Source organism: Parus major, chromosome 23, assembly GCF_001522545.3.
Source record: "Parus major isolate Abel chromosome 23, Parus_major1.1, whole genome shotgun sequence".
NCBI lineage: Eukaryota > Metazoa > Chordata > Aves > Passeriformes > Paridae > Parus > Parus major.
In genome coordinates, this window is record NC_031791.1 from 3,839,632 (window position 1) to 3,860,096 (window position 20,465).

At 54.1% G+C, this 20,465-nt stretch overlaps 1 protein-coding gene across 1 annotated transcript; it reads right to left on the reverse strand.

Moving 5' to 3' along the window:
• Window positions 1-512: 512 nt before the first annotated feature.
• On the reverse strand, window positions 513-13,926 carry RSPO1 (R-spondin 1). Its single transcript, XM_033519625.1, has 6 exons — window positions 13,437-13,926; window positions 5,702-6,090; window positions 3,904-4,095; window positions 3,007-3,156; window positions 2,474-2,662; window positions 513-1,925 (listed from the first exon to the last, which is right to left on the reverse strand). Exons 2-6 carry the CDS (start codon window positions 5,793-5,795, stop codon window positions 1,774-1,776), a joined length of 777 nt encoding a protein of 258 aa, XP_033375516.1. The 5' UTR covers window positions 5,796-6,090; window positions 13,437-13,926; the 3' UTR covers window positions 513-1,773.
• Between the last annotated feature and the right edge of the window lie 6,539 nt (window positions 13,927-20,465).

Consider the following 20,465-nt stretch of genomic DNA (forward strand, 5'->3'; position numbering starts at 1 on the left):
TTTACTTAAACAATGTGGACGACAGGCTGAAAGGTTTTTCTGCCAGCAGAGCAGTCATGGAGAGCTTGGTACAAAACAACTGTGCAGCCTCCACATCCTGCACCGAGCCAAGGCAGCCCTGATGGGTGAAGGGAGTTGGGGTGTCCTGTGCCAGAACCGAGTCCTCGGTGGGTGTCACAAGCTACAGGAGAGAACCAGAGCCCAGAGCTGTGGGTGTGGGGAGGTGACCCCTCGGAGGGACGGGGAGCTCTCTCGCAGGCTGCCCTGCATGCCTGTTGGCTCACTCTGCCCTCCAAAATCACAGAGCAGAGGGTGGCATGGAAGGGAGCACAGTGAAGACTGGACTCACCAGGGTTAGTCTGGGGTGAACTTTCTCCTGCCCTTTGCCCTACCAGGGGAGTTGCAGCTCCAGCAGCACATCCCTGATCTACCCATGGCACTGTGAGCCACAGCACTATCCTTGGGACCAGAGAGCTTCTGCTGAACTCTCAAGAAATTAAATGTGACTCTACATATTTATACAGAGAAAGCACATTTTAAAATCCCAGGGCAGTGATGGTGAGCCACCCTGCCAAAGGAAGAGCTCCCTGAGCAGAGCAGACAGCGAACCCACACATCCCACACAGGGCTCACCAGATCTTGCACAGTCCTTGTCCCAGTTCCTCTGCTCAGGTATCAGCTCTCGCAGAGCAGGAAAATCCGGGAAATTCCAATCAGTGGGATGCAGACAATATAAAATTTTGTTTCTCTTCTGCAGGACCTGAGCTGTGCCTTCCCCCTCCCACCTGCCTCCCTCCTGCCACGCTCCAGGGTGGTGGCCGGCAGCTGGACCGGCTGTCCCCAGCCCAGGATTGTCCTGCTGCTGTGACTGTCTGAGCCGAGTCACAATGCTTCAGCAGCTTGTGGTTTGTTGAGACCTCTCGTTTTCTCAATCTGCTGTGTGTTAAGTGGATCCTTCAGTGGGGAATTCCTCGGGGCTCAGCGGGGTGCAGTTGGGGTCCCTCACGCAGGACAGCTGACTTGTGGCTGCAGTGCAGCTGGCAGCATTTTCTGGGATTTTCTTAAAGCTTTGGTGAGTTTCCCTTCCACAAGTGAGTCTCTGTCCTGTGGGACACCAGCCTCCATAGGGGCCAAGGTATGAACCACACACTCAGGAAGCTGGTTGTCATTTTGATTTTGTTTTTTTTGTTTTTTTTTTTTTTAATTTGAAATAATTCTTTGAAGCAGATTTAGGGCAGATACCACTGACCTCTTACCACAAACTTTTAACATGTATTCGCAATGATAAAGTCATACAGCTTAAAACACAAAATAAGGGGTGAGGGAAGAGAAAGAGGCCACTGCTGTGTGTGTCTGGGTCCCAGGTCAGGGAGAGTGGCCATGTGGGTTCAGTCTCATCCCCTGGCTGAGTGGGGCTGTGCTGGGGCCACGTGCTTGGGCTCCAGTTGAGGCCTTCGATCATGAAATCAGTCCCACGTCTGGGTCCTTCACTGATTTATGCTCCACCTCTCCTCCCTGCAGTGTCCCCACAGAGCCCTGGGGCCATGGGCTTTGCCTCCATGTGTGCTCCCACTCCTCAGCAGCATTCTTCCACAGTCCTGGGCGGGGGGTGTGTGCAGCCTCCATAAGTACTGTGTGTGTGGCCTCTGGGTCAGTCTGGAGTATATGTCTGTCTCTGGACACGTGTACATGGTGTAGCAGTGCTCTGTTCAATAAAGCTTTCATATACATAGCAGCAATGGAGTCTTGCCATCAGGTGACGCACAGGGCCAGCTACTGGGCAGGGCTAGCGAGCGTCGCAGGCACTGTGGCCCCTCTCTGTTTGTTCTTCCTCTTCTTGGTGCCAGACTTAGTGTCTTTGGTGTCTTTCCGATTTCTATTCCCATTATCTTGCTTTCCTTGCTCTTCCTTTTTCTTCCTTTTCCCTGCAGTAAAGCAAAGGGGTAGTGCGAGGTAGACTGAGGCATCAGGGAACAGATCGGCCCTGTCCAGCTCCCCCTGCCCTGCTGATTAATTACTGTGCATTTAATCACTGCTCAGAGCCGTTTCCCCTCAGGACACTCAACACAGCTGCAATCCCTGTCCATTCTGTAACAAGACAGCCAAACCACCATTCGTCCTGAAGACACTAATTCCTGGGATAAACAGACCTAAGCATTCTGGTAGAGAAGACAACTCCCATCTCAGCAGCACACAGGCATGCACCCTTGGCTGCTTTCTGGCCAGGGAAGAAACTAAAACAGCTGAAATCTGTGGTACACATGGCAAGCTGTGCCAAGGATCACCCTCCTGGGGGCTGTTGCCCCTTCCACCTGCAGCTCTTCCAAGTGCCGTCACATCCATATCCCCTGCACTTCAGAGGAGTCAGGAGCTGCACAGCACATTTGTGACACTGGGCAATTGGCTGACTCCTTGTGCCTGACCTCTACAGGGTGTGGGGAGGGATGGTGAGACCCCCCCCAGTTCTGCTCACCTTCGGGGCACTGGTTCTTCTGCACCGTGCATCGCCGCACCTCTGTGGTTGGAGGACACAGAGACATGTCCCCAGAGGGAGCCTGCAGAATCCGCCGTGTTCGGTCTTCATTGCCCTTCTTGAAGCCACAGAGCTTCCTTTTCTTGGAGCAGGGCCCCCACGGCCCCCACTCGCTCATTTCACATTGTGCTGCCGATAACAAGAGAGCCCAGCTGTAACTCCCGTTCCTGGGCTGCCAACTCAGGCCATCCCTGATCCCACCCCTGCCTCTCTCCCCACCTTAGGCTGCAAGGGAGTGTGTGTGGGTTTCCCCAGAAGGTTCCTAAATCCCCCAGCACCCCTTTCCTTGCCAGCTCTGGGTAACAGCTGATAAACACCTGGGGCTGCTCCCCATCCAGGCTGGTTCCCTGAGGGCCCCACAAAGGGTTGTGCTGGCACCCCCTTGACACGGGTATGATGAGGGTTTCAGTTCATCATCTAAACCCCACTGCAGCATGACCCATGCCCAGACAGCGGAGTGCAGGGCTGCTTACCAGGACTGCTGCACTCCATGGTGCCGTTGGCAGCAGCATAGCCTTCGGGGCATGTGACGTAACATCTCCCTTTGTGCAAATACAAACCTTCCTTACATTTTGTGCAAAAGTTTCGACTGAAACAGGACTCACAGTTCTCAATTTTGCATTCTGGGGAAAAAAAACAAACACCAAAGCCATCATGTAAGCCAATGTGAACAAAAGACTTAAGAAGCTCCACACTGCCAGTCCTGGCTCCCAGGGATCTCGCAGCAACCAGGGCATGTCTCTGAGCTTCCTGCCAGGCTGCCACTCAGAAGTGAGCTTTCTTTGCACCATTCCCTGGCCTGCAGCTCTCACGACCAGCAACAGCCACTGCCAGGACAGAATCAGTCAGAGTGGGAAAGTTTTGGGCTGGTGTTCAGCTGAGCATCAGTCAGCCAAAGGGGACAGTGCAAAGGACATAGTCCCGGCTCCAGCTGCAGCTACAGAACAGGCTGCATGGAAAGGGAGCTAGAATGAAACCTGGCTGTGAGGGTGCTGTGCAGGGACCTGCCAGGGGACTGACTGCATGTTTCCATGTCCAGCTCTTTCTGGTGCTCTGGCTACAAGATGCAAGCCAAGGATTTCACTCAGAGCCGCCTGAGTCTGGTGGGCAATAGAGCAGGAAAAGAGGCACTAAATGCCTGAAAGGATCTCCCTTCTCCCAAAGGCTGCCAGTCTGGCAGCCCGTATAACAAAACTGTCCTGCAAGATCCCATGTGCACAACATGCTCATGAGGTGCTGAGCAGGTCTCTTTTCAGGCTGCCATGCTTAGCCCTGCCTCACCTTTTCCATAGAGCCACAGCACCTCCTGCACCTGAGCAGAGGCATGTGCTGCCCTGCAGAGCACTGCCACCTCCCAGCCCCACACTCACTGATGCACTTGTTCATGTCCGTATTGCGAAGGCCAAAGTATCCCAGTGGACAAGAAGGCAGGCAAATCCCAATCTGTCGGATATCGTTCCGCTCCAGAAGGATGAAGAGTTTGGGGGAGCACCTCAGGCACCCATTGAACTCAGAGCACAGGTCACAGCCTCTGGCACAGCCCTGACTCAGCTCGGTGCTGACTGGAAGAGCAGGAGAGAGGCAGTGGTTAGTGCCGGGCTATGCAGGAACCAGCTGTGACCTCAAACCACTGGCAGGAAGGGAAGGAACTGGGACAAAGCAAGGGCCAGGGTCCTGCAGCACTGACACACTCACAGCACGAGGACTCGTGGCTGCGTCCCCAAAGCCCACAGGAGCCAGAGCTGTGCTGAGCACAGGCACGAGAGTCACAGCAATGCCCATGCTGAGGAGCAGGACCCAGAAGCAGCCACCAACTGTGCGCAGAGCCCCAGCACTGCCCACCCCAGCCCACTGCCTCCCAGCACTGATGCCCGTGTGGGGCAGACACTAACTACGGGCATGTGCCCAGGGGTCCAGCACCTCCTGCTGCCTCCCTGCTTGGAGGTGCCTCTGTGCCAAGGACCAGCAGGGACCAGAGCACAAGGCCCTGGAGCAAAACTGTTCCACTAATTCCATCCATGCTGCATCCCATGCTGGATCTCACTCTGACCCTGACTATGTTAAATTTTCTCTGGCAGTCGGAAGGTGTCACTGCCCCCAAAACAGAGATGTGTTCTCAGCTCCTACATTCAGTCCAAGAAAAATACTCAATCTCATGTCTTGCAAGTTTTCTGCTTTTCATTATCATATAAAATGCTGCTTGTTTTGAAACCAATCGCATTCTTTGCAGACTAGAATGCAGGTTATTTTTATTAGTTTATTATGCAAGCCATGTCCTTGTTTATAGAAAAGCTGTGTATTTAAAAATTTATTCTTTTAAATGCTATGTTTACTACACTTCAAAAGCAAGTGCGGAGCAGCACAGTGTTCATGTGACAGGACTAGAGGTGAGAGAGCTGCACTGGCCCCCTGCCGTGTCCGCAGAGCCTGGCAGCTCCTGCTGCCTGCCCCAGCCCCATCACCATCGCCAGGCCTGTGGGTGTGGGGTCTGCTTCAGCCTTGGGAAGAGACACTGAGGGCAGGGGGTCCTCAGCCCCCAGTTCCAGGAGGGCTCACTGGTCTGGATTGGGACCCCCTTGGCACTGTGGGCTCAGGCCTCTCTGCACAGAGAGCCCCAGGGGTCCGGCCCCATCCCTCCCACAGTGTTGGGCCCTGGTGCCAAGCTCCACATCCACGGCAAAAGTATAAACTGGGCCCTCGCTGGAAATTGCCCTTTATAGCATTAGCCATGACGTCAGGTTTTCCTTGTTCTCCCAGGGCTCAGCAGTCCCAGTTTTAATATAAAATCAATTTTATATAATTCAATTTAAAGCAGTTTTAATGTAAAACAGTTCTAACATGAGCTTACATAAAGGAGGGCAAACGCCTGTGGCTGCTCTCATGCCAATTCTGCCTGGCTGCCCTGCACGAGCCTCACCAGGGACCCTCTGGGCTGGAGGCATAACACACTCCCCCCCCCGACCCCCCCCCCGCCCCGTGACCTCAGGGGACACTGCAGCTCAGAGCTGTGGCAGGTCAGGGGACATAGGGAGTGGAACTGGGGGATCTCTGCAGGCTCTTGGGGCACTGCAGGCCCTGCCCAGCTCCCTGTCTTATAAACACATTCACACCAGCATGACCTTCATGGCATCATGAGAGGAATAGAGAAGAAAAGCATTTCATACATACTTCGTCTTTGCCTCTTGCCCTTCACCACTTTGCTGCTGCCTGTTAGATCCATCGAGCTTAGAAAAACCACCACCACAAGCAGTCCAAGCTGCATAGTAACTCTCCAGCGCTGCAGCCCCTCCGTCGCGGGGTGGTTGGGGGAGTGTGCTCCACAGTTGGGGTCTCTGCAGCCGCTAAATCCTCTCGGGTGGGATCAGAGCTGAGAGTCTGTGCACAGAGCCAGGTCTGGAACCATATCCACAAACTACAGCAGCACCAACGAGCTTAGGTAGCAGGTAACATGGCTCTACCTTCATGCCTGTCAGGAGTGCAGGAGCGCAGCCCTAGTCCCATTGGGGGCTCGGCGGTGGGTGTTAGCTGGTCACAGTTTCCAGGTACACTGGCAGGAACTGCAAAAGAATAGGAGAACAGGTTAACTTGACAGACAGTATTGCTCCCACAATGGCTGGGGGTGAGCACAGGGGTTGTGGGGTGCACTGTAGGGTGCTGGCAGATAGTGGCACCCCAAGTGGTGTGGGGAGAACTGTGCTCCAGCCTCATCCATTAGTCCCTGTTGCTCATAATCAGCACCTGTCGAAATGCTCAGTGCATCTTTGCCATCTGCCAGTACTGCAAACAGTAGTTATAACTGGAACTTGTTTAAAATAGAGCCAGACCCTTGGGCTGCCCTCCCCAAGCGGCAGATGGTTGCTGCAGGTGCCAGGCACACAAGATGTTTCCCATCAAGTGGGCACCTCTGGGGCTGGTAGTCAAGCCTAGAAGAGAGTTGCAGTCCCCACCTAGGGCTGGGGCTGTCTAGGGACGGGGTGGGATCCTCCACAAACTGCCCAAAACGCTGCGTTTCTGCTCCAAGGGAATTTCCAAACCTCCCATCTCCCGTTCCCTGAAGCAGAAGGGCAGGGTCAGCACTGCCTGCACAGGGCTGAGTGCAGGAGCTGCTCTGTGCCAGGCTCAGTGGCAGAGATGGCCGGGTGTGGGACAGTGATCTCAGTGTAGGGCAGTGTGCCTGGCATGAGGCAGTGATCTCAGTGTGAGGCAGTGAGCCTAGTGTGGGGCAGTGAGCTTGGTGTGGGTTAGTGAGCCTGGCGTGGGGCAGTGAGCCTGGCGTGGGGCAGTGATCTCGGTGTGAGGCAGTGAGCTTGGTGTGGGTTAGTGAACCTGGCATGGGGCAGTGATCTTGGTGTGGGACAGTAAACCCAGCATGGGGCAGAGAGCCTGGTGTGCGGCAGAGCCTGGTGTGGGGCAGCGAGCCCGTCTGCGAGCACCAAACCACCCTCACCCAGCCAGGGCGCAGAGCCCACTGTGCACAGCAGGACAGAGTGAGGAGATGGTAGCACCAGCAGGACAGGCCAGGCAGCAAAACAATGGCTCTGCAGGAATTTCTGGAGAGAGAGGGGAAGCCCAGCTGCCCAATGGCCAGGCAGCACCCAGGCCTCCACATGTACCATCTTCTCCTGTGAACACCCAAGCCCTTGCTCCAGCTGGCTGCTGACAGGGCATTTCCCCCATAGTTTTCAAGCTGTTTCCCCTGTGCCCGGTGTGAGGCAAGGGCAAGTTCCATACTGCACCGAGAGATCTGGCACTGCCAAGCCGGGCCCCACTCCCCTCCACAGCTGGGCAGAGCAAAGCCCTGCCAATGGCGGACATTGTACTGGAATAAAGGCGACAAAATTTGCTCTGTGAAGTCAAATGAAACAGAAAATTGTTTTAATCCCTTTATAATAACTGCGCAATCACCAATGCCCTAAACAACTGGTGGCAACAGTGCTGGAAGTGAGCCCGGCTTCAGCCTGGGATGGACTGGGTCCCCAGGGGTCCGATCCCCTCCCTGGCCCACCCTGGCTGGGGGCCCTGCTGAAGGACCGCTGGCCCAAGCAGGTTCCTGAGGGGAGTTTTGGCCACACACTGAACACCTGGAGTGAGGGGGCTGCCCCAGCAGCAGGCGTGGGCCGGCAGCTGCTGCAGGGAGATGTGACCCGGGTACAGCTGGGTCTTGTGGCAGCACAGGGCATGAACACTGAGCTGTGCCTGGTGTGGGCACCTCCTGGCTCACCTGTGCCGACAGAGCTGGGCTCTGTGGGGCCACCGGGCTCTGTGGGGCCATCGCCACCATCCCCCCACCCTGGTGGTTCTGAACTTTTCACCGTGTCCCTGCTGCCACTGCCGGGGCAGGAGCCCAGCGCTCCCCATGTGCTTGTCGTTACAGCCCACGGCTCGTCCACAGGATTTTCAAATAAATAATTAGTCACTTATGTAAACACCAACTTGTTCTGCACTTCCAAGCCTGTTTGCTGCAAGCTGCTTTATAAACACTGTCAAGCGTTTAAGCCAGGCTGCGGGAGTATTTACGGAGCAGGGAGCTGTGCAGAGCAGGGATCCCCGCAGCTCCTCTGCATTTGGGCACCTGAGGGGCAGCGGGTCAGGAGGGGCTCTCCGGACAGGTGGTGTGGGAGAGTCCAGCCATGGCCAGCACGGCCGCAGGACCCTGGGGATGGCAGTGGGTGTGAGCAGGCCCAGCGCAGCACAGCCCGAGCGAGTGCCAGCGGCTCCGGAGGGACCCTGGTGCCGCCGCTCGCTCTGCCAGGCCCGGTTTTTAATTACGTCGGCTTCACAGGAAGCACACGCCGTGTTTACACAACACTCACAGTTTGGGCACGGATCCCCGGCATGGGGACAGCAGCAGGGATGGATGTCCAGAGGGAGCAAACACAGCCCCAGCGTGCCAAGAGCCAGTGTGAAGCTGGTGCCACCACCACGCACCCCATTTCTGAGGGCTTGGGCAGCGCAGGGAAGTGCCATGGGAAACCTTGAGACCACAGCATAAACCCAGCAAGCACACACTTTATCCTCCTTGTTTCCTTGCTTTCTCACCCAAAGAGAGCCTGGGCTTGGCCACAGCTGCTGCCTCAGCTCAGAAAGGCCACTGGCATTCTAGGTGCAGCAGAGTCAGTGTCTTGGCAGGTCACACACAGGTCTCCAAATCCTCCCCATGAGCACCTGGGGGTTTGTGGTGAGCCATCTGGCTGGACTGCAGTTCTTCCCACCCTCACCACAGGACACAAGTTATGATTCTTTCTGTTACTGCAGCCATCAGTCAAGCTCAGGTTGCTACAAACAATTTCCAGTCTAAACATTAGCAGGATTTATGCCATTATCCCATCTACAGGAAGAATTTGGGGTAACCTGAATTGCTCTGAATTCATTTATGGAGAGATCTGGCCCCTTGAATCTGAGATGGCACTAAGCCTTGTTTGCAATTCAATCAGGATAAATTGGTCCTTGGGAGCTCCAATACAAACCAGAAAATGTAAACCATCCAGATAATTTGCCATTAGTCCTCCTACACACAAGGTGAGAAAGACCAACATTATATCCCCAGGATATCTGAGACCTAATCCACAATAACTAAATTGCTGATATATTGCCTCTTGCTGAATGTACCAGGGATCCGAAATGTAAACAGGCTCTCCAAAGGTTTACTGAGCCTTGGAGAGAAGGACCAGATGCTGGAGGCAGGACAAACCTGGTTACAGCAGCAGTAGGAGTGAACCCTTGGGAACTGCCAGGTCACTGCCAACAGCCAGCTGGGCACCTGCTGTGAGGTGGGGAATTTGGGTTTCCAGGTCCTGGAGCTGGATAGGGAATTTGAATTTCCTCCTGGTAGTCAGCGAGGGGTGTAAATATGCACAAACTGGCTTCCTGCAGGAGGAGTCATGGTTTAGCAGGGTCTCACTCAGGTTAGTTTGGTCACTCATCTCCCAGCCCCTCACCAGGGGACAGCACCTGGGACACACCGAGGCCTCCCAGCCCCAGGGCAAGGTCTGGCTCCAGAAGGTTGTGAGTGGCAGCAGCAACCCCACGCTGCCAGCTCATTCCCCAGCCTGCCTTTGTGGAGCTTTCAACAGGCCCCTCAAACACCAGTGATGGCACTGGTTATCATTGTCCCTGTCCCAGAGGCACACAGGGATGGTCATGGTGCTCCCTGTGCCCTACTTCCCTGCTCTGGTGACCCCACAGCAGAGCTCCTGCCAGCTCCGCCAGCCTTCCGCGGGAGGGAAGGGCTGAAGGGAGTAGGTTTGGGCCCTCATTCTCTTTGGGAAAGTCCCTCTCTTCTGCTGTGTTCCCGAGGACTGTTTTCCTGTCGGCAGGGCTAATGTTCCAGGAGCAGCACTGTGAAACCCTCCGCAGTGGAAGGTCCCACCACACTTGGCTCAGCCATCAGAGCTGCCACAGGGTGTCTCACGTACCTCTGGCAAACATCTCCGCACATGCACAGGCAGAGTCACTTTGTTCTGCTTAATCCTTGAAGCAATAAAAGACGGCTGCATTAAGTCAAATTTCCGAACCAGAAGGTCTTCATTTGATATTGGATCCCAGTGCCAAGTTCTGCAAAATCCCCAACCCATAAACTTCACTGAAAAAATAAAATAATAAAGCCCAATCTGGCAGGAGAGCTATCCACAGCATTGTTGAGGTCTGACTTCTTCCGCTAGCTCCTGCACTGCATTCCGGATCTGTGGAGCCGTGCTGTGACCCAGGATTGGGAATACGCTGAGGGGAGGCTGCTGCTCATGGTCATCCCCCTGCCCTGGCCTGGCAGTGGGAGCTGCTCCAAGTGTCAGCAGCACCTCAGCCCCTGCAGCTCCAGCCCCGGCTCCTTGCCCACCTCGTGCAGTGCCCCTACAGTAGCTGCTCCAAGAAGCCCTGTGATCCATAGTGCCACAGGCCTCCCTCCAGGAGTGCTTGTGCTTCAGCACTGTAAAACATCAGGAAATGTTTTACAGGGGGATTCCCATGGCCCTCATGCCAGCGCAGAGGCAGCACGCTGCTCTGGAGAAGGAGGAGGAGGCAGAGCCCTGAGGCACTTGCAGGATCCATGCCTGCTGCTTCTCCACAGAACCAGAGCAGCATCTGGAATTGCACTGGAATCATCCTGGCAGGCACAGCTCTGTGCCTGGAGATCCAACTGCAGTCAGGGGAGCAGCAAACCTGTGTCTGTTAGGTACAGCTGCGGTGGCTTTGAGCCTGCTACAAATCAGTAACTCACCAGAGCAGCACAACCAGATTTCAGACCAGGAAACAGAACAGCCCAATTCAGGGTAGCACAGACCAGGGCACTGAAAATCTGTCTCTTCCCATAAAAAGGGCTTCCTAAAGGCACATTGCTAAGCAGGGACATGCTCAGCAGGTGTCCCAGGAGGTGTGGGGTGGACACACACCGTGTCAGGTATAGCCCCAGGGGTGGGGGAGCAGGAGGGTCTGACACAAACTGGGAAGCACAGTCAGGGGTGCTGAGGCTCATCCTACAACAAGTGCACACATTCAGCTCAATACGCAATTTCCCTCTTAATTTCTGTGGAAATGCATGCAAACAAGGGCTTATACTTCCTTCCACCACAGACCCTGCCTGCTTTGTAAACACAAGTTTCCAGGCTCACAGGGGCCCAATGAGCCATGATGTGTTGTGCTGAGCTGCAAAGGCAGAGCCAAAGTCCAAAGCCCAGGGCAGAGCAGCACCTGGGGCTTTCTGCTTGGCCATGGGCACAGGAACCATCTGCCAAGCAGAGCTTCCTGAAGGGATTCCCGGTGCTCTGGCTTTCCCAGACATCTCTGCCAGGGAAACCTGAGCCCTGAAGAGCCAGGAGTAGCACCAACTCCAGCAGCAGAGGAAAACAAACTGGGAAAAATAACCCACAGCCTCAGCTCTGGGCGTGTGGCAGGACAGAGCAAGAGGGAGCGAGCAGGCAGCCAGGGTTGCCTGCCAGACCAGTTGCTGCTGCCAGCCTGGAATGAGCCCATCCAAACTCTGCCCTTTTGTGGGATGACAGCCCCCTGCACCACCACAACATGGGGAGCAAGTTCTGAGCTCTGCAAGCCTGGCAGTGCTCAGGTGGTTTGCAATGAAGGACATCCCACAGCCAACCCACGCTGCCCCGCTGCCCATGAGCATGTGAGGTGCAGTCCCAGAGGATCTTCCTGGAGGCAGGCTGGTGGTGGGTATGACAGGAAACCTGTCGGTATTTCCCAGGTTTTAGGCAAAGACAGGCACTTCCATCCTTGTCAAGATGACAGGTCACCCTCACACTGCACAGGGGAAGGGTCCCTGCTGCCAGTGCCACCTGTCTCAGCTGCATGGTCCTGTCTGTCCCACTCCAGAGCTGTTCCCATAGGTCAGGAGGTTTGACCTGGCCCTCAGCTCTGTTGCTCATCACAGCTCCAGCCTCACAGTCCAGGAAGAGCTATGCCAGCTCACATCTAGTTTGGCTGATAGAAATGTGGGGTTTATGCTTGCTCAGCACAGCTGGCTGGTTTTGGCTGTGCTCAGGGGCTCACTGGCCCTTTATCTCCAGAGCACCCCAGCTCCTCCCTGCCGCATCCCTCAGGGTGGTGCTGCTGCTCTGGCAGCGGCCAAGCAGGGGCCAGGGAGCTGATCCAGCTGAAATGAGCCTTTTTTCCAGGGTGGTTTCCAGGCATGTTGCAGCATTGGCATTCCCAGGCCCACAGTGCTGCTGCCATGCTCCCACCCAGCCTCCACAGTCCTGGCCCCACAGCAGGGTGGGTGGATGGAGTCAGGAGTTCACCTGCTCCAGGGTCTTCAGTGGACTTCAGACAAAATCACTCCAAACAGAGAACCCTCTGGGCAGATGTTTCACTGCAAGTGCCCAGCCCCTACAGGATTTCAGCACAGACCTGGCTGCCGCAAACAGCATTGTAAGCACTGCCCCCAAGTTCACAGACCTTCATGTGACAGGATTTTTTTGCGTGGGGACCCACTGACCCCTGTGCAGCAGAGTGGAGGCTCCATGCTTGCCTTGTCATGCAGAATTTTCTTCTGCCACTATTACCCTATTTTAATGTCTTTTACCGTAAGGTGCCTCTTTAAACCCAAACTGCATCAACTGAGCACCCCACCTCTCTACCATTCAAGGGAACACACATGCCTGAGCCTGTAAAATACTGCAGCAGCCCAGGGGTGACCAAGCCCCAGTCACCCCCACCCCCATCTCACAGCACCTGGCTCCATCAGCACAGAGGACTGAGGCTGAAGCCACCTTGACCCATGCCCTGGCTGTGGGAGCCCTCGCTGACCCATGGCAGCCAGCACTGGATCCACTAGCAGCACTTCCCCTGCTCATCAGCACCAGCTGCTCACACCACGGCTAATTATTGCCATAATCCCTATTCACTATTTCTCCACCGATCATCCATTCAAAACTCCACAGAGCCCGTACTTACCCCGCGCTCTCCCAGAGCCTGCTGTGCCCCCATGGGTGCGTGGCAGGAGGCTTGGCTTAGGTGCAGCCACAGCAGTACTGAGACAGCAGCAAATTAACTGTCCCGTCCTCCCATTGCCCCATGTCCCTGGATCAGTGGGAGGGCAGCAGGGCACAGCCACCCACTGCAGGTCCAGAATCAGTTACAAGCTCCAGCAAGCCCATCAATATCCTGACCGGCTCCCCATGTCCCCTTCCCCACAACGGGAAGGGGACACGGTGGCAGGGGACACACGCAGCAGCCCAGCTTCCCTGCAAGCCCCACGAACCTTGGGGAGAGGGGGGAGAAAGGGGATCCCACAGATCGTGCTGTGATTTCGCACGGCTCTCATTGTCTGAACTCATTATCCACGTTGCACAAGGCAAACCCACAGTCAGATGCTGACACGGCTCGCGTTCTTCATTAGCAGCCCACATTGCAAAAGCTCCATCGACACAAACATGCATGCTGAAGCCCTTACCTTCAACTTGTCACTCTCTCATCACTGCAGAAAAGACTCTACTGGGTGCTCAGATTTAAAATACTATAAGAACAACTACAAAATTCCTCAGTTCCTCCAGAGAAAGTTACACACACGTTTCTGTCAAAAAAAATGAAAAATATATTCATGGCGAGTTCATGGCGAAGTCTGGTGCGTTTGGATATTTTGGTCACTTGTTTTTTAAAGCAGGTTTCTAACAGGGTCCCAGGTTTTGCACAGAGAAACAAACCCTTCTGCGATGTGCAGGATCTCAGCTCATAAAGATCGCTCAGGCTAGTTCCTACTCCATCAGCCCACGCTGCTCCCTGCGTATGCAAAGCAGAAAGTATGTGATCATATCAGAGCAATTTGCACATTAATAAATCCTGGTCTCAATCCGTAGACTCCGTCCCCATCCACCGGGTAGGGGCTTTTTATTATTATTATTACCAGAGTATCCAGCTTTGTAAAGGCATCCAGTGCAAACTCCTGCATGAGGGAATTCCACCCCACTAGTACCACCTCCTAAGACAATATCCAGCCAAAATATTGTGACTGTTGCAAAACCCGGACTGGAGCTCCACAAAGGACCTTCCAGCCTCACATCCAGAGCCAACAGGGTCTCAGTAAATTACTGCAGAGTGACACACCATCGAGTTGTCTTTGTAGTCTTTTTTATTTATGACAGTTAATTCTGAGTTATTACTAACATTTTAGTGGTAAGTGGCATATGAAGTCATCAGCTGTCACAACTGCATCTGTTAATAAACATGTCAGATATTAAAAGCAGCTTATTATCCTCTGGAGGGGGGAAAGCATGAAGGCAAGGAGCTCAGAGCCTGGTTGTTTTTCCATTGCTGGCTGTGCAGCAGGAAGAAACCATCCTGCTCAGGAGAACAGCGTGGCTGCAGTGGGGCTGCCTGGGACACCTGCCCTGCAGCACATGTGAGCAGCCTGGGAGCTCTCCTCCTTGCTCTGCCAGCTCTCTTTCCCTCCTCCACCTGCACTCCAGGATGGACACGTGGAGACCCCACTTGGTGCAGGTGAGCAGGGAACACCTTCCTGAGCCCCACCATGCCTGGTGGGATGAGCAGATCAGGTGTTCCTGGGAGCCAGGCTGGACCCTGGCCCAGTGTTCCTGTACAAGCCACACACAGCAGTTGGTGGCCACCAGCCCCCTGAGGGCCAGCAGTGCTGGCGCCCAGCCATGACTGACCCTCATCCCTGGTTCTCACAGGGCTGATGTGATGCTCAAGACCGTGGGGCTCTGCTCAGAGCCCTGGTGCCCTGGCCAGTTGTCCCGGGGTCGTGTGACAACCTGCCAGGCAGCCCCTTGGCATGACATGCCTGCAGACTCCTGGGGGACATTCCCCAAGCTAGCAGGGCTCTGAGCTGAAGCCAGAGGGCCCAGGCTCTTTCAAATGATGTGAGTAGCTCTGTGGTGGCTCCTGAATCCCTCCTGGATCCCCTGCTGGGCAGTTCCCCTTCAACACTGCTGCCCATGAGCTCCCATTGAAGGGAGGTCCCTGAGTATCCCTGACAGCTGCTGGCATGAGTCTGGCCGTGCTCACTAGGACTTGGTATGGACCCAACAGCCCTGAGGAAGAGGAGGGCAAGGGTATGGATACAGAACATGGCATCAAGATCCCCCCCAGACACAGAGATTCGGAGAGCCTCATGAATTCTTCACACACCATCATCGTCTCGGCCGTACACAGCACTTGTGTGTGGGCAGCTGTGAACACAGAGGTGCAAAATAGCCCAAACACAGGCAAAAGGGAAAACTCACCCTTTCTGCAGCTTTTCCTTTGTGCTGTGTGTGTTAGTGCTCGTATACATGGAAGTTTTATTCATCCTGAATTTTCCTTGGCACCTTGCTAAATGTCCCTTGTTTTCTATTTAAAAATGATGTCACTGAGATCTTTGCTGTCTCACAGGAGTGTTGGGAATGTGTGCTGCTTGTTGGCAGATGCTGAGCAGTCACTGCTGCAAGTGTCCATATCAAAGACCTTCTTCTATTTCTATTTCTTTTTCTATTTTCTATTTCTACTTTTCTATTCTAGGAAATTCTCAACTACCACCAAATGTCAGGGACAACATTACTCCAATGACTGCATGAGTAAAAAATCTGATGTACCCAAGATTTGTATTCCATGCACACCGAACAGCCAAACTTCCTTTCTGATACTGGAGTGGTGCAGCCTCAGCTGACAGCTGTAGATCAAGTTTCTAACTGAGCAATAAACCCCAAAATCAGAGCTCTGTACTGGCAATGCTGGCAGACCCAGGTGCAGCAACAGGGCTACTGGCACAGCAGTAATTAGTCAACAGAGCAGAGGGACATGCTCACAGCTCCCTGGTGCCAGAGGTGTCATTGCAGAGGATGGTAAATCACACTAAAACCTACCTTAACACCCTGAACAATAAATCCAGCACCAAGTCCTACATTTCTTCCCCCTGTGACAGGAGCCCATTTACAGGCTTGGTTTTCTTTAGCTAATGGCTGTTTAGCATGACAGATCCTAAATTAATCCCAAACAGGTTGTTTCTCTCTTCTTGTACAAAAGAGGAAATCTCTGTTTTAGCAGGATAAGATGCCAAGCCGCTCCGGGTTGAAAGCAGAGGGTTCCTTGACACCCACAGCAGGTTCCCTGGGCTCCTCTGGCTGGAACATGGGCACAGTGGCTCTGCACAAAGCTGAGGGGAGAACCCCACTCTGCTTCTGTACAGGAAGTGCCAATTCCTGCACATCCCCTAGCCCACCCTTAAAGTATGTGGTCCTCCTCTACAATAAAACCCAGCAATATTTTGGTCCAATCTCATCCCTCTGTAGTTCCTGCTTTGCAAAACTCTCTGCCTCTCTCAAAAAGGTGAAAAGAGGTCTCCCTGGAAAGCTGACCCTGCCCAGGGACTGCAGGGACAACCAGGAGCCCTGTCCCTTGCCCCTGGTGCAACTGAGGACAGGGACTGTGGATGTAGCCAGGTCTGCACCAAGCAGATCCAGCACTGAGCACCACAGCTTCTTTCAGACCCACATTAACCCTACCAGTGCCTACAAATTCCCAGCTGGCACAGAAGGTGCATTACTCATCCCTAGTGCCTCATCAGCCTTTGATAATATCTCAGCATAAGCAAAAAGCAGAAAAAACAATCACAGAGAAAGCAGAAGGAAAGCGAGTATGTCCTGAAGTGTCTGTGACACTCCCAGACTGGACACGAGGTCTTTTCTGGTCTGCTGCTCTGAGGGTTCTCTGCTGCAGTATGACAGATAGCCCAGGAATTGTTTGTAATAACAGCTAAGCATCAGCAGCTCGAGTCTCAGGAGCACAGTTCTGCCAGTGCCTGACACTTGCTCTGGCTGAGCTCCTGGCAGGGCTGCACAGCCTGCGCTGGGGGTCAGGCACGGGGGCACCAGGATCTCGCTTTCTATGGGAGATGTGAGAGCCAGAGGATGTGGAGCTGACTTCCTGATAGGATCACTCAGGCATGCCTCTGCTTCCCAAGCAAGCCCGGGCTTCCATCCAGTCCGTGCTGCTCATGGGCAGCACTCAGAGGCAGTGGCACTGGCAGCCTGGCCCAGGCTGGAAGCGTCTCCATCTGGGATTGTCCCCAGATCGTCATCCCAGCTGGATGCTGAGAGCCACAAGCTACAGAGCCACGCAAATTCCTTCAGTGTAAAAGTATCTGTAGGTGACAGGAGAGTGAGACCCTGTCATCCCAGAGGTGGGGCTGAGATGCCTCATCCTGCCCCAGATGTGCACCCCTATGCCCTGAGGGCCAGCAGGACTGGCCTGCTCTAGGGCAGGGGGTAGCTTCTGTGTGCCCCACAGCTGCCTGGCTATCCAGACCCTTTTCCTGGGCCTGACATGTCTTCTGGCTCCTCATCCGTGCAGTCTGGACATTTCCCCTCTCCCTGAGGAGCAATATTATGTGCGTGTTGGGAAACGCTCCTTTCCCATTCGCTCCGAAGGCCCTTTCCCCTGTTGTTTGAGGAATGCTGTTTGAATTAGCCACATGGATTGCAAACAGACCCCGTTGTTTTCCTTTCCCAATGCAGGGAGGCTTCTGTTCTCTCTGGCCTGCTGGATTAACCAGGGGCCTTACACACTGACCTCTCTGCAGCTCAGGGAAGCTAATTTAATCCCAATATTGTTACAGATCACAGCAGGACGGATGTCACAGATTCCTTGAGGCAAACCAGCATGGAGTGCTGGCAGAGACAGCAGCATGCTGTGTTTGTAGAGGCAGGAGCTGCTGCAATTTTTCTGTAAAATTCCCTCTACAAAAACTTGTACAGCTAGGGAAGATAGCAGCACTGGGGAACAAGGGGATACCCTGAGCTCAGAGATCCAACTGAGGAGATGCTCTGCCTGCCTCCACAGTGCCCCTGGCACTGAATCCTGGCAGAGGAGAAGGAGATGCAGACTCGCATCTCCTCGCTATTTCTTTCTCATTACTATTCTTTTTCCCTTGGTACCTGCTCCTAAAAGTAGTCTGTGATGTGGTGCTGACCCTGGAAAAGGCATCAGCACCCTCACAGCAGGGCAATCTATATCCATCTCACTTGTGTTTTCAGGGGAAGATCTGTCTTCTCATCTTGCATGCAGTGGCACAGCTCTGCCTCACCTGGCCCCATGGCCCCACCTGAAACCATCGCTCTCCCCAGCACAGCCCGGGAGGGTGTCCAGCCCCCAGGCAGGGCAGAGGGGTGCAGGAGCCACCGGAATTTGGGGGGAAGCCCTGCCTCAACCAGCATTGCTTGGGGGGCTTTGATGTTTGGGAAAAATAAATTACTTTGGGATGCTATAAAAGAGAAGTTTGAATAATGACACATCACAGGGCTGGGACTTCCAGCATTTCTTGTAAGCTCCATCCAGAGCTGGAAGTGGAAGAGGCCACTGGCACAGCCAAGAAGACATGAAACCAAGAGCCTCTGCAGCAGGAGTGGCTTTGTGAGCAGCTTGTCCCTCTCCAGGCATCTGCTCCCTCCCTCCTGCCTCTGCTGCTGGTGCTGCAGATGTCCCTCAGGACCACGGGACAGAGTCTGAGGAGCACGGATGGGGCACCCAAGAGAGCCACAGCCCTGTGAGCCAGTCCTGGGAGACTGGGACAGGGATGGGAGCTGGGCATGCAGCCCCTGCTCAAACCCATCCTTCTCTCAGCCATGATCAGCTCTTGGGAACATTCCTGCTGGATGACATTTCCCAAGGCATAGAGAAAAAAAAAAAAAAAAGCACTTTTTTCCCAATATAAATTCTTGCAACACTAAAAACCCCACACAATAGTTGTAAGCCCTGGAACGGCTGGGGGTAAAAAAGTTACAGTTCAACATGGAAATAGCACTGCCATCTCCAACTGGTGAGTCCCAGATGTGGGACATCATGTGTGACAAAACCCCACAGGCAGGACATGCAGGAAGCCTGTAATTGTTGTGAGCTCACATCACTTTGTGGGGACAGACTGGAAACCTTGGGAGTCCCATGGGTCACCTGCCACAGTGAGAGCAGAGCCCTGCATCCTGGGCTGGCACTGGCAGTGACACAGAGCTCTTTGCTGGCCCAGCTGTGCCCATGCAGAACAGGCTGCAGCAGAAGGGACCTGTGGCAGTTTTGGGACCCTGGGGTGATTTTGGGATGCTGGGGTAGTTTGGAAATGCTCCAGGCATGGGCTGGAGGTTCCTGCTTACCCACAGAATAGATGCTGGTGCTCTGGGTTGTACTGACACAGCACCAATGGATGGGAAGTGCCTGTCTGTGTGTCCTCACTAACAGCGGGTGTGTGTCCCCTGGGCAGGGACCCATTCAGGTTGGCCCAGGAGCATCACTGCACTGAAAGCAGCTGAACAGCCCAGCAGCAAACACAAGGAGGGGAATCTTGTGCAGTCAAAGCAGCAGCGATGTGCTCGCTCTGCTGTATCCTGAGCCACTTGCAGAATACCTGTAATTACTTTAATTACAGCTTGGGATTCTGCCATGCCCATGCTGAGGGCACATCCCTGCCCCTACCCAGCCACCTTCTGCTGCTCAGTGGTTCTGCAGAACCTCTTAGCAGAGCCAAGAGCTTTGCTGGTGTGGATGGGAAATGTCTACATATTGTGTCTTAAACTGTATAATTAATTGGATGCGGCGCTGAGCAAGAAGCTAATTCTGCCCAGGGGTTTTGGTCATTGCACAGACATGGAGAAGAGTGAGGCCCAGCCCGGCACTGCAGGATGAGGCTGGGATGGAGGAGGCTGGGCAGGGAGCAAGGTTCAGGCTCTCAGAGCCAGGGCAAGGGGAGGCCAGGATGGGGAGGATGAGGAGTGAAAGGCTCCCTGGTAGGGAAAGACCTGCAGCACAGCTATGGCAGCTCTGCCCTTTCTCTTTCTGCCTTTCGCCCCCGTTCAGTTTTTGGATGCATTCATTACATGGGACCCTGAGGTGAGGCTGGGCCAGCCTGCACCCCAGAGCAGCACCCTGAATCACCCCACATCACCTTGTACCTGTAACCCTTGTCACTGCCCAGCATCCCCTGCCCCCTGCATCACCACCCCAATAACCCCACACCTCAGCACCACGTGCACACATCAGACACTTCAGACACCCATGTCTGCATTGGTATCTATTTTAAATATCTTCAGGATAACAGCATGAGGAAGAGATGGGTCAAGCCTGGCTTCTCAATCCCAATCCCAGCACAGGGCAAGCAAGAACACATCCAGTGCAACAGTGGGGCAGTGGATCAGGAGGTGGGGTGATCTCTCATGGTGCCTCTGCCCTGGGAGCTTTGGGGTTTCATTTCCAATTAAGTTTTTCATATGGTAACATTCAGAATTTTGATGGGAGATGAGGCTACTTTTGCCTAAGAGAGAACATACTTTCACTGCTACGCCTGGCCCAGGAATGAGTTCTCCACTATTAAAATGTAATTTAATTTATCTCCGTGGGTTTTGTGATGATTGGGATTTTTTCTAAGGAGACCTTTAAAGGAGAATTTTTGCATTATTGAATGTATGTGCTAGGAAGCTGAGTTCTGGCATCCTCTGATAAC

Coding starts and splice junctions, on each gene's coding strand:
- RSPO1 (XM_033519625.1), bottom strand. CDS start 5,795: ATGCAGCTTGGACTGCTTGTGGTGGTGGTTTTTCTAAGCTCGATGGAT. Junction 2,663..3,006: donor CATGGAGTGCAGCAGTCCTG/GTAAGCAGCCCT, acceptor TGTTATCGGCAG/CACAATGTGAAATGAGCGAG. Junction 1,926..2,473: donor GAAGAACCAGTGCCCCGAAG/GTGAGCAGAACT, acceptor GCTTTACTGCAG/GGAAAAGGAAGAAAAAGGAA.